At 40.3% G+C, this 13,848-nt stretch overlaps 1 protein-coding gene across 4 annotated transcripts in view; it reads right to left on the bottom strand.

The window, feature by feature from the left end:
* Nucleotides 1-13,380, bottom strand: part of MAPK9 (mitogen-activated protein kinase 9) — a 31,064-nt gene extending 17,684 nt beyond the window's left edge. For 2 of the 4 annotated variants that reach the window (XM_069772573.1, XM_069772572.1), the window contains exons 1-5: nt 13,231-13,380; nt 8,550-8,724; nt 3,611-3,740; nt 2,384-2,442; nt 1,245-1,383 (exon numbers count right to left, since the gene is read on the bottom strand). In XM_069772573.1, the coding sequence (XP_069628674.1) occupies nt 1,245-1,383; nt 2,384-2,442; nt 3,611-3,740; nt 8,550-8,671 (450 nt within the window). In that variant the 5' untranslated portion in view covers nt 8,672-8,724; nt 13,231-13,380. Of the gene's footprint in view, nt 1-1,244; nt 1,384-2,383; nt 2,443-3,610; nt 3,741-7,894; nt 8,131-8,549; nt 8,725-13,230 lie in introns of those variants that run through there. The other 2 variants (XM_069772574.1, XM_069772576.1) reach the window with 2 other exon arrangements.
* Nucleotides 13,381-13,848: the final 468 nt, after the last annotated feature.

Below are 13,848 nucleotides of genomic sequence, written 5' to 3'. Positions count from 1 at the left end.
ACAGCGATTAGCAAATTTCACAAAATTAGGAGGTAGTGAAAACACAAAAGTTTTTCTCAATCTAATCAAGAGTTTCCATTCCAGAAAGGTCATTTTGTTTTGGTCCCAAATTAAACCAACCTAATAATGCTCACCACTTTAGCTTTTCCATTCAAATAAACCTCACACCTCTGTTTAGCTATTCATAGCGTGGTTCCTGTCATTACCTTTTGTCTTGTTCAACCAGTATCAGTTCTGCTGATCACTCCGTTAGCACCTATGAGCTCAAATTTCTCAGCAAATGCTGTCTCTCCCCTTTACCTCCAAATCAGAGTCAACACCTCAGGTGGAGTTCAGCTGGAGTTCCAGCCCTCCCCGCTTCAGTCCCTCACTCCATAATTTGAGGAAAGCCCAGTACCAAGACTATCGGGATACAGATTTAAGCTAATGATATATAACTTCCTGGCTAATACCACAGGATTTTCAAGGCAGGTTTTTTTCAGCAAAGTAAGGAAGTAGATCTGTTGTAATTTATATAGCTTCTCAATTATGTTTATGGATTGAACATAACGAAAAAAAGCACATTCAAGTAGAACTGGATAGTTTTCAGCCACCAGGCAAAAAAGAAAGAAATTTAAAAGGCAAGTGTGTCCAGGAAGTAGGGGAAGAAAAGGAAAGGAAGAGAAAACAAGCAGAACTGTCAAACAGACTGGTAATGAAATAAAAAAATAATAATAATTAAAAAAAAAAAAAAAAAGAACAGCAGCAGAACAACAGAAGCAGAGAGATATATGAAGCCTGCACGGGATTTTGAAATACTGATCATTTACAAACTTTACTTTTCCAAATCATAGAATGGTTGAGGTCAGAAGGGACCTCTGGAGGTCATCTCATTCAACCCCCCTGCTCAAGCAGGGCCACCTACTGCCAGTTGCCCAGGACCATGTCCAGATGGCTTCTGAATATCTCCAAGGATAGAGATATTTAAGAGGTAAATATTAGATTTTAAAGACTCATTCTTTAGTAATTTGAAAGTTCCACAGATACTCATGTTTTATCTTTTAATCAGTTCGGCGTTAGTTAAATCCAGAGAGCTAACCTGATTTAAGATCTATTTACAATACAGTATTTATCTTTGAACTAGAAACAATCTTCAGGTTTAATAATATTCTTATGAATGAAATAACAACCCGCTGCCTTCCCCCCTGTTTCCTAAGAACATCTGTGTTCACAAAGAGAATCGTTAATGATCTAATACTACCTACTCTGTGGATGATACCAGCTGAGTGGAGATGTTTGATACCACATAGCATTTGGTAAAGAAGATAAGACATTCTTTCATGATCCAATTCCATATGAATAACCTGGCACAAATTTGCATCCATCAGCTCCATAACCAAATATCTAAAGCATAAGAAAAAAAGCATTAAGAAAACTCAAGTCTTACTTTTCATATCAGGTTTAAGCTTAGCATAAGAGATGTTTATTAAAAGTCAACTACTTTGCTAACATAAATGTCAAAAAGCTTATGATTAAAAAAAAAAAATCATACATGACCAGTGTCAAAATTATCTATTCAAACAGTCTTACTATCAAGTGTTCAGTCTGTCACAAGAGATTAGAATTCCACTAGTTTTATAAACAGTAATACTGAAGAATAATTCTGAGTTTATGCAGCATGAAAAAATAAGACTGACTGAAGTTGATGCAGAAATTGCAGACATTGCAATATATCAAAAAAATATGCTTCTTATCACTTAATTTAAAAAAATTACAAAAATTAGCAAAATCACAGTAAAAACTAAGGAATTATTCATTTTCAAGTTAAAATATCATCTGCTTACCCCCTTCAGACACACACACTCCCCCATTTACCCTAGAAGCCCATTCACAAACCACAACAGCATATTCACTGGAACCTATGAATACCCCACCAATTAAATCACCATGAACCCTTTCTAGACCTACTGCCATAGCTTGCATAAAAAAAGAAATATACTCAGTTCTTAACTGAGGCCAAAAATACTGTTGTGCTGATGTGACTGGTATGACCAAAAAAATGGTATCAGGTTATTCAGACCAAGTTATTATCCTGAGGTGACCCGTTTAGCTAAAGGACAATGCACACAAACCAGATGCATATGCAATCAGCAAAGTATGGCAAACAGATGAAGAAAAGGTATATAACCTTTTTTTATTTCTCCACTTCCACTTATGCATGTAGTGAAACAACTTTCTTGGTCTTTCTTAAAGAAATCTAGAAATAAAGACTAATTAAAGGCTAAATTCAGCCTTTAGCTACCCTCTGCTTTCAAAGCGTGAAGTCTGTAGGACACTGGAAATACAGCTCCAGGGCTTAGGCCAGTATTTTTCAGGAAAATTAAAACAAAAATCTAGTACTTACACATCCTGAAATTCTTCTAGTGACTTCTGTGGTGTAAATACATTTAATAAACTAATTATCTATAAAATAAAAATAAACATTAGAAGAAACTTCTGCTTTAATTCACATAAAAATCCACTATTGCAGAAGTTACTATTCAAAATCAAATGCACGCTGTTACTATATACAATTTGAATGTTATTTGGCTTCCCTTAATTCACATGCGCTGAAAAACTGCCAATTCAGAAATAGTTCAAAACTGCAGCATGTATGCCAAAGGAACTAAGACAGAACAAACCCACTTTTTTCTTTTTAAAGGTATATGACACCTTCTATCTCCCTCCCAGTGCCTGAAATATATCCCTTTTTCCCCCCATAAATAATAATATCTTATTTTAAATCACACATCTTGCAAGGAATTTTAACCAAGACTGTCCAACAACACGTACACAGAGGTGCCCCTGCCATCCCATTAAACTTAGATTATGGTGTACTATTTCTAGAAAAACTGCTAAAATTACTGTACTGCCATCCTTAATAACCACCTTGCTTTTATTCTGCTACTTCTGGACTTCACCAAAAACTTATTTAAAAATCAATCCTAAAAGGCTAATTGTCTCCAGGATGTTTGAGACTTGAGCGCACAACTTCAATGATCAGTAAAGTTTCTAGTTCATGTTAGTATCAGAACATAACAGTCACACAAATCTTATATTCTTGAACACTGAAGTATTGACACTAAGGCTTGTTATTTCAGAAGGTTCAAAGACTTTAAAATATATGTGTATTGTCCGTAGTATTTCACTTCTGTTTACCCATAAATTTAGACAGTGCTGCACCCTGCAAACCCCACCAGTTAAACACTTGCCTAAGCTCAGAAGTTTTAACTACAGTGCAGTTACAAGAGCCAAACTCACAAACATACCCACTGCCAAACAGGCTTTGCTGCAGTACAACTTAGGACAAACGCAATACAGCAAGGCCAGCTCTATAAAGCTGACACTGATGGTAAACCTATACCAACAACACATCAAAAGCCACCTCCCCTTGGCATTTCATACTGCAAACAGCTCACCCAATAACTTAACCATACATTGTGGAGAACTGCATTACCCACAGCAATTCTTTCCAGTCTCTCTCTCACTATTTTTCCATTACTTCGGTTACTAATAGCAAGTAAGAGAGCAAATCCTAAGCTTTTTTGACAACTTACAATAATGAGGGAGAGAAATATAAAGACAAACTTACATTTTTGTGATTGACGCATTTTAAAAGAACAAGCTCTCTGTAAGCCCTTTTTGCGTGGGTTTGATTCTGAAAAGGACGACTCAGCTTCTTTACAGCAACATTTATTCCAAGGACTGTATCAAACGCAGCACTAGAAGTTTTCAAAGACAAACAACTTAAGTTGAAGTCTGTTTGAGGGAGAGGAGGGGGCAACAGGGAGACAGGAGAGAGGAAAGAAATCAAGATTTGAGACAAAGCTTATCCACTAAGCTGTTATATACTAACTTAGTCCAATTTTCATTTAGAAAACAAACCTTTAAAATCTACACATCCTTTAATAAATACAAACAGGTTAAACAGAAGCCACTGACACTCATCAGAAGTCTTCTTGCTCTCCTTTCTGTCTTAAGACCAAATCTGCTGACTCAAGACTCACATTCAAAATTGCAAGACCTAAAAATATTTTAAGCTTATTTGATATCAAGAAGCATTTCAGTTGCATAATCTGTATATTTGGAGTATTTTTTTTGGACACTGTTGCTGACTGACAGTCATTTAGTAATTGCAATAGAAATTTCTCTTTGGTAAAGCAGAGTCACAACCATGTCTCCATGATCCATTCTGCAGGCATCAATACTCTCCTGTATATGGATAGTTTACAATTATAAACAATTGTAGTGCCTAGCAGAAAATTACATTCATCATCTGGTTTTGGCGAAAAAAAAAATAAAAAATAAAAAACCCCATAGAATTGAGAAACATGAAAAACTCAGATTGCGGGGAGCAATACAAGAGTTTAGAAGTAACATGGCCATTAATTTTATCTTGTTTTTCAGTTGTGCTTGTTCCCTCTGCAGTTTGAGGTCAAGGTGTAAACTTGCTTCAATAGCTGTAAGAATCTAAAGCTAAATTATCTGTACCTGCAAAACAAGACTAAAGTGGAAATATTCTTCATTATTAACACACAGACTATTTGGCAAAACATATGTGAATTCATACCACAAACTACTCAAGAGCTCCAATGTTTAAATAGGTCCAGTTTTAAATAAGGATTCCCACATTACTCTATTTCCATTTAATGTTACTTTTATAGGGTAGGAAAGAATTTTCATTCACATGTATTTTCCAAGCATATTTAAGCTCTTTGTGAGCTCCTTCCCTACCTCATCAAGATATGCACAATACCAGACTTGAAAGGACACATTATAGTACTCTTACAAAAAGCACAGCTCTCCTGTGGTAACAGCAATACTCAAGTTGTATGAGGTTTACCAGCATCAATTCACTGCTTTCCCTACTGGAAAAAGCAATACCACCACAAAGCAGGGCTCACCCATGAGATGTTTTCTTGGAGGCATGTCCCAAATTACACGTCCCAAATTTGAATGAATGTGCCACTTGCACTAAAGGCTTGCTAGCATTTATTTCAGCTTAGTTCTGTGAAATATGTAAGTCATTATTCAATGATACGATCACTCTCAGATTTAAAGCCTTTATGTCTGTATAAAACAAAACACAAAATGGGAGGAAGGCAACTGCCCATTGACAACCAGAGAAATTATTTTCCTCCCAAATATGAAAGCACTGATGTTTCAGTATTAACTTCACCTAGAAGATGCTATATGTAAATTTAAAAGTTTTGTATATGTTAATGACTTTAACTACACCTGGGAATTAGTATAAAATCAATAACCAACAGGGTCTGCATGAACTAGCTGTTCAAGTCAATCACAGGTCAGCAGCGGACAAAGGAGCAATTTTAGGGGAAGTGTCCCTTTTGTGATCGGACATATACCTGATATGTCAAGGCTCAGTCTGAGCACATATGAAGAACTCCACCTGAACATCTTATTTTGCTCATCTACATGGCAGTGACTGACATTGGAGCTCCCCCCCTCCAAAAAAAAAAAAAAAAAGAAAAAAGAAAAAAAAAGGCTGTCTGCTACCTACACAATTCAAGGGGAAGAATTAAAAACAGACTGGTAGAAGAAAAAAAAATTGGTAAAAGAATTATGTGAGTATGCATTTATTTAATTTACTGGGGGGGGGGGGATAACCTCTATTACCACCAAGACCACACTTCTAAGTATCACGTAATTTTATATAAATGAAAAAAAAAAATCATGGATGTAAATGGTGTTAAATTTCTTTCCCCAGCCCTGCTCATTTGAATTCAAGAGACCTTTTCATCATGGCAACTGTTTCAGGCACAGATTTTAAAAAAGTGGATTTGCCAGAGTCTACCCAATTACCACCTTGGCTACTAACAGAATGTCTACAAATTGTTTCAGTGTTTGATATCATGGAAGAATCTCAATGTCTATCCCACTGTGTAACAGCGATTCCAATTTGATCATAGCGAGTTGTAAGAGAGTCTTCACTGCACTTGTGACAGTTCTGCATCTTTTGCAAACATTTAATATTAAGAGTAGTGATGTCACATATAAGATGACATTAACAAAACATTATGATCTAAATTATAGTAGGAAATCACACTTCATTTCCGCAGGCAAATGACTTTTGCTTTGAACTTCAATACACTACTCCTGTGGACTCTCGCTCGGCCAGTTCCACTTCCCTAACTCTTCCCCTACTGTCTAAACAGGAGTTTGCAAATAGTAACAAACTTATCCCAACTGTTTCTTCAACTGCAACTGTAAGTACAGTTATCAATACAGTCAAAGCTGTGCTATTTATCAGATCATGCTTTTGCTGCACTGAAAAACAAAGAATTTGCTGGCATAGAAAAGTCAGATTCACTAGAAAATTTAGGAAATCAAGGACAAGAAAGGAAAAACATGTCAGGAAGTCAAAGACAAAATTATTTCAAAAGAATGATTTTGTGTAAGTGATTATTCAGTGCTAAATAGATTATAAGACTTCAGATGTATTAATACTTATGAACAAACAAGTGCTGTCGTGTAGTCATGTATAAAAGTATATATCCAATTCCTCTCCTAGCCTGTTTGCAGTGAGCTAGAAATACCCTCCACGTAACAACTAAGTTACTTTTTCATCTTCCTAGAGCTTTCATTTATCAGTTTTCCTAAGTATGTATTTTTAAAACCACTTATTTTCCTACATTTTAATATCAAAGAAAAAAATAAGCAGAAGCAATACCAATGGAGTTTCCCATTACTATTTTGAGAAAAAAAATAGCAGAATTCAGACCTCTCCTAGCTGAAACAACACACAGTATTAAAAATTTCTCACCAAAAAATAAAATCCCCACACAAAACTCCAGAAATACTTTTCCTAAATTTTATGTTAAACACTGGATGATTAAAAAAAAGCATCACATCTGTGTGCCACACTAATGACTTTACAATTTTTCCAGCCAAACATGACAGGATAGCACTCATCTTACACTGAGTTTTCTACATTTTACATCCTAGTATTTTGTATCTTTCCTTTGTGTACTACAAGGAATTTTAGGAGAAATTAAGATTTTGCACCTTCTTCGACTTGGACATAGTTTTCAGGTATTTCACACGTGGATGAAAATTTACACGTTTCACTCTGTTGTTCCATAAATCAGGTATTTGCAAAACAAGTGAATAAATCAGATCATTCCTTCTTCCTCCCAAAACGTTGACCTTAATACTACCCTAACTTCATTTTGAAGCAGACATCTAGTTTAAGTCATATAGTTTAGAAATGCACTACTTCTAATGAAAGGAGGAACACTTAAAACCATGCTAAATTTCTGCATGCCATCCAGAACAAGCATAACTTCAAGAATATTTATACCTGGAAAATGTTAGCACTATACTAAAACTTAACCAAACACTAATAACCAAGATCTAGTATGCCTATCCACTCACTGCTCAACCCACTAAAGAAGAATGAAATATGGTGTTCTCATTTTGCTTATTTTTCACCTATAAGCAGGGCAATAGGGCTATCTAAATAATTTAAAAATAAAGGCATGTTCTCACAAAAATACACTCTCTTCCTACATATATAACTTACTATGGTTATGAAAAGGCCAAAAAGACATGGGCAGGTGCTGTATAAGGAGTTGCTCACAATACACAAGTCATCACACTTACTCTGCAGAATTCATAGATGAAGAGAAACTGCAGACTGGATTTAAAGCATGAACAGCCCACTATGCCTTGTGATTAAGTCTAATGTTAGAGAGCTCCTGAGCATATCTGTTTGCTCCCCTGTGTATGGAATTAAAAGATGCATCAATAAACATTTCTGCTATTACCAAGCAAGTTTTGCCCAACAAAATACGGGCTGGCACTAAGTCGTGTAGAATGGATTGCTGCAGTCTAAGAAACATTTGAAAGTGTTTACCTTTAGCTGGCCCAGAGGTGTGGTGCCATACAAGAGACTAAGGTTCAGGATCAGACTAACGACTCTCACGTCCTGGGCCAGTGGAGGCTGGACACATAGCTGAGGTGACACACCAAGGAAGAGCCGGCCAGCCCAACCCCTCACACAGCATCCCTTTCTGGTTAATCCATGGAGTGACAATGACACTGATTTGCCTCATCCTGCCAGTTAATGGCAAGGCACTGCATTGATGGCTCCTAGAAATGGACAGGAGTGATCGGGAATAAAAGGGGGGGAAGAAAGGGGGCCATGATGAAGAAACGAGTAAAACCCAGAATCGCTCACCATCGCATTGTCATACCTTACACTGCAATATCATAACTACATGGGGAATGTGAGAACTAGAAACAGAAATAAAGTGGTTAATAAGAAGGAAATTTGTGGACCATTTTAAGTTATGCAGTTATGCAAATATTAATTTTCCACTAAAAACAACAACAAAAAAGGTTTGCACGCGAACTATAGCAAGCGGGTGTTTTAGAACTTATTTAGTCCATAAACCTGTAGCAAAAGACAGAAATTATCATCAGTATTTTACATTCTGGCACCTCTATCATGAATACATTCAAATTGTTTTATATTTGTAGCTTTTTATATTTAAATATTTATTACTCACCAAACAATGCCCTGTGCCCCTGATCCTATGGGCTTCAATTGCTGGTAACGTTTTAGTACAGTGAATGTTGAATCTGCAACTTGAACACTGTAAAATTGACTATCACATTTACTGTCACTCATGGTGTAGTGTCATGTAGTTTTCTCTCTCAAGGACCCGGTAAAGTTTTCAAGATCTTAAAGAAAAAGAAAGAAAACAGATGTTCAATCTCTCACTAATTTCAGGCAGACAAGATGGAAAATATATTATACATATTTTAATACATATGAATTTTTCAATGGCACACCATTAAATAAGCATTCTTTCAACTTCATTTTATTGCCACTGTTAATGAAAAATACTGGCAGACAGCAAATAATTATAGCCTTCACAGCTTTAAGTAAATGCATGTTTCTATTCCAATCCCTAAACCAAAAAGTAGCTAAGTAAACAACTGTAAAAAACAAACAAAACGACCCAAATCCAATAACTCTCTACTCCTTGAAGGCTACTCCCCAACTCAGAATTACTGCTATGTGCTACTAATTTCTGTATTACAAAAAAAAAAAAATCATAAATGATGTCGTTCAAACGCTGATAACACAGGTAAAAGCAACAGCAGAAACCCATGGACTTCAGAGACATAGAAGAAAACACGGTTTTAATACAAGACTTGATTACAACTGCAAAACAGCTTTGAAACAAAACAACTGCCCCCAAAACCCCATGGCTGCTGCAGTTTCTCCAACATCCCTTTCAACCTAATTCAGTAGGAAATTTCAAGCAGAGCTCTGCCTCCTCACCTCTGCCAGGCAACCTTTCCCTGATCCATACCTATCACAACCCACTCTCCCTCCCATTTTAAACACACCATATCATCCTATGCTATCAGTTAGCGTACTTATAGTCCTAAAGAATTAGTTTTGTGCTACAGTTTGAAGGAGACTTTCATGCCATAATAGAGAATAAGTTACATCCATCTGTCAAGAATGAATTAGAGGTAGGTAATTACATTGAAGAGCAAGGTAATGGACTAAATCTCTTTAGCTCTGAAGTGCTACAGTAACGAGAGTACAGACCTCCAGTTTTCCTGGGCCTCAACCCCTCTTCCAAACGCTGCAAGAAAATTACCTCAGTAACTACTGAAGAGGTCTCTAACATTCTCCCATTTTTAATTTTACATTCACTATGACAGATAGCATCATTACAGCCAAGAGCAAATTGCACAGTCAAGTGTTCCTTGAAACAGGAAATGAAAGCAGATCACCTTCCCCTGGAGCTGCTGTCCTAACCACTGGCCTGTACAATGTCTGTTTTAGCTGAAGAAAGAGCAACTAGTCTCTCTCTCTTTGCTGGCCTACAGAATATTTGTGAGCCAATGCAAACCAGAAAAGCCTCAAGAGCAACCCAGAAGCCCATCCTAGAAGGGCATGCAGCCACACAAATGGCTTTTGGTTGCTTCAAGAATTAGAACTCGGACCTCTCTCTTCCTGGGTGCACGTACATGGGAGCAGCATCTTTTCCATGGATTAAGCCAGCAGATGAACTCCCAAGAAATCTGCAAGTAAAACAGGCAGAAGACTTATAAACCCAGTCTTTACTAGGATTTGAACTGACCTGGTAATGGTTAGTCTGAAGGGATTCTCAAGAAACATCTAGAGTCCCTTTTACCTTCTACTTACTCAAAAGTCTAAGCAGCATTTTAAGAAGCAGATACTCAAATTGGTCATCTCTGGCAGCAACTTAGACAGTAACTTTACTTGGTATTTCCTCTTAGAAGCTTAAGGAAAAAAGCACAGGAGAAAGGATCAGCAAAGGGAAAATGTGAGCTACCAACTTTCTGCCTCTGCCACAGCAGTAGTAGGGGGGAGGAAGAGAATTACATCTCCTATACAATATTGTTAGGGGCAGTCAGATGCAGTTCCACCACCGTGAGACCAAAGTGCTGCCTTTAGAGGCGCTCTCAACCTTTCCTACTACACCCCAGGAAAAATCCCACTCTTCTTTACAACCCTTTTTATTACTCCAAAGCTATGGACTCTGAGGTACCAAATTTTTTGATTAACAGTCCCTGAGAGCAGCCATGGCATTTTCAGTGAATCTTCATACATTGGAAGAAAGGTATGGCTGGAAGGTCAAGATCCTATCTCTGAAAATGACTTACAGAACAAAACCAAAAAAGTATACATTTTGCATAAGCTGGGTATCAAGTTAAAGACCTGTTAGTTACACAAGAACTCTACTGTACCTCTTCATGGGTTAACAAAACACTTTTCTATAACAAAGATAAAGAAGTAGGGGAAAAGGAAGTTACCCTGACCCAGAGAAACCCTCACTTTAAGGAACCTTGTCTGCACAAAGCCATCATTTAAAAATCATTTAGAGATCAGGATAAGCTCTTTAGATAAGACCCAAAGAGGGAATTTAGGCATCACAACACACAAGTTTTATGTATTCTGACATCCTTTACAATTCACCATGCTAAGTACCCAGCCTCTCCATACGCTGAGCCCTAGTTTTTACTTGGGCTGCAAGCTGCCTGGATGCATCAGGTCATACATTATTTCAGACATATGCATTAATGTAAAATTAGGTGCCTAGGGATTGTCACTGTTCACACGACTTCAGACAGACAATCTGTCTGGGGGGCAAGATCCCTCAAAAAAACCCAAACACCCCAGATATCCCATTGCTCAAGGGAAAATGTCTTGCAAGTAAGTTTCTTAATCCTGAGCTGTTACTCTCCTACCTGAAATAATTTCATTCACGCCAGCTAACATACTCCACATTTCTCCTATATAAGAATTTTTTGGAAGCAGGCATTATTTACATTTCTGAAATATAAGTTTTCATTTATGGCTTCCTGGCTGCAGCTGCACCAAACATGACCAGCAGCAACTGTAAAAGTCACAGGATGGTCAGCAAACATACTTCTACTTATTTATGACAGCACATTACTGAATCACAGTGTTTCAAGACATTTTTCTATTTTAGAGCATGCACAAGATGCATACAGTGCTGTTTGGGTTTTTTTTAATGTAACTCGCCTGTACAATTGGGAAAATTTAAGAATCACAATGCTGACTGAGCAAGTCACATGCAGGAAACTTACAGGAGTGGTTTTCAACCTGTTGTTCATGAAAGGTAACTAGAAAAATAACAAACACACCAAACCTACCATCAGTAGGCTTATGCGTTATGTTATACAGAATTCCACTACGAAATTTTTAGAAGCTGAAAGCAACTGCACTATAGCATACATCCTGTATTAGACAGTCACTTCCCTAAAAGGCATTTATTAAAATGGCAACTTATTATTAACCAGATCTGTCCTCTGGATATCTTCAAGTCAAAAGCTTCTGAAATAAACAGGTTGTAGCAGTTGCGAACACATTCCCAGGGTTGTTTTGGTTACAGAGTTATTACTGACAATAAAGCATAAGAACATCAGGAAACTTAGCTTGATTTTTAAGCCTCAAGCTAAAATTCTACTGTGGATGGAATGAAGACAATTAACATATAAATATATTTGTGAAAAGATATGGAAATTCTCTGCAGAAAATCTCCCCTCATTCTCTTATTCACCCTTGCAAATGCACTTCAAAGACAGGTATGCCCTTTTAAGGACTATTATCCAATAGTGTTGGTTTGTTGTTTGTTTTTTTAAAATCTTTGCAGCAATATATATCAACAAGTATGAGTCCAACTACAAAATCACAGTGAGCTACCTTCTACCCCTCTACTTGAACAGTCTGTTTCGAAAGGTAAGTGTAGCAAAGCAGTAGCTGAGTGATGTCAATCGGTTACAGCAGAGTTTTGAGGTACTCTGCACCTGTTTAGCTCTCTGAAAACTCGACTTTTTTTTTTTATTAAGCAACCCAAACTATTACTGACCAAAGCTTTTAGCAACTACCTGTTACAGTATCACCCAGCTGTTAAACACACACTGCAGACAAACACTGGATGTTATCTCAGCGCCCCTGCTAGGGCAAGTTGGCGGAAAAGAGGGAAAAAGTTTAAACGTGCATCTGCTGTAACCAATTACGCTGTCGTAAAATTACGTAACAGCCACGTAACCCAGCAAGAGCGCTTCTCGCATCTCTTCTAAAACTTCTGCTGGAGGAACCGCTTCGGCTCCAGAGAAAGCCCGGGTTCGCTCTCACTGCGCGGAGGGGGCCGCGCGGGACGGGCCTTTCTCTCGGTTGGGCCGCGCTCCCTCCGACCCCCTCAGGACCGGGGCGGGGGGTCCCAGGGGACGCCGAGCGCCGGCCCGGCCACACACCGCGGCCCCGGGGGCGATCCCCCCCCCACCATCCCCCGGGGCCGGACACGACTCAAGAGGGGGAACGGCGGAGGAGAGGGCAGCGCCCTCCGCAGCGCAGCGGGCCGGGGCCGGTGGCGGCACTGCGGCACCGGGAAGGGCGGGGAGGCTCGGCCAGGGCAGCCCCGCAGCAGAGGCGCGGAGGAGGAAGGGGCTCCCGGCCTTGCCGCCTCACTCTTCTCTCCCCCCCCCCCCCGGCTTCCCTCCCGCTCGGCCGAGCCCGGGGCGGCGGCAGGCGGGGAACCCCGGCTCTGCCCGCGGCTCGGCGGGCGGGGCCCGCGGGACACACCGGGGACTCCGGTCGCCACAGGGCCGGCCCCGCGGCCGGGAGTTCGTCCGGCTCCGGCGCCCGCAAGGCCCCCTCAGGGCGGCCTCCCTCACCGTCTCCTCCCTCGGTCGGGCTTCGGCGGGACGGGACGGGACGGGGCGCGGCGCTCGCGGGCCACGGCCGCCGCCGCCGCCTCCTCCCTCCGGCGCGCAGAGCTGCCCCAGCCACAATGGCCTCCCGGTGCTCCACACAGGCCGCGCCAGGCCTGAGCCCGCTGACGGACAGCCGCTCAAGCCCAATCGTAGCCCTTCTGCCGGCGAAGCTCAACCAATCGGGCTCCGGAGGCGGAACCTACTGGCCGCTCTATAAGGGAGGGCGGTGGAGGACTGCAGTGGAGATAGGGTCGGTCAGGCCAATCTGGGCGCTGACCCCGCCCCCTGGCGTGATGTCATCATCGCACGTCAACCCGCCAGCACATTTATGAGGTCACCTCATCAGCGCTGCCTCGTCATGAGTCGCTGGGGCAGCCGTCCTCACAGCCGCCCCGCTCCAGCAAGCGGGGAGAAGCGCGCCGTGAGGTGAACGCCTCCCGCCTACGGGAAGCCCTCAGAGCGCCGCAGCGAAACGACAGCGCGTCACAACACGCCACGGTCACCTCACGTCGCCTCACCTCACGTCCGTGCTTGGGGATGACGACAGAGTGCAGGGTCACGCAGCTGCAAGCCCTGACC

This window comes from Haliaeetus albicilla, chromosome 27 (assembly GCF_947461875.1).
Source record: "Haliaeetus albicilla chromosome 27, bHalAlb1.1, whole genome shotgun sequence".
In the NCBI taxonomy this organism is placed as follows: Eukaryota; Metazoa; Chordata; class Aves; order Accipitriformes; family Accipitridae; genus Haliaeetus; species Haliaeetus albicilla.
Note: the sequence above shows the minus strand (reverse complement) of the source record. Positions and strands in the feature narration are given on the sequence as shown.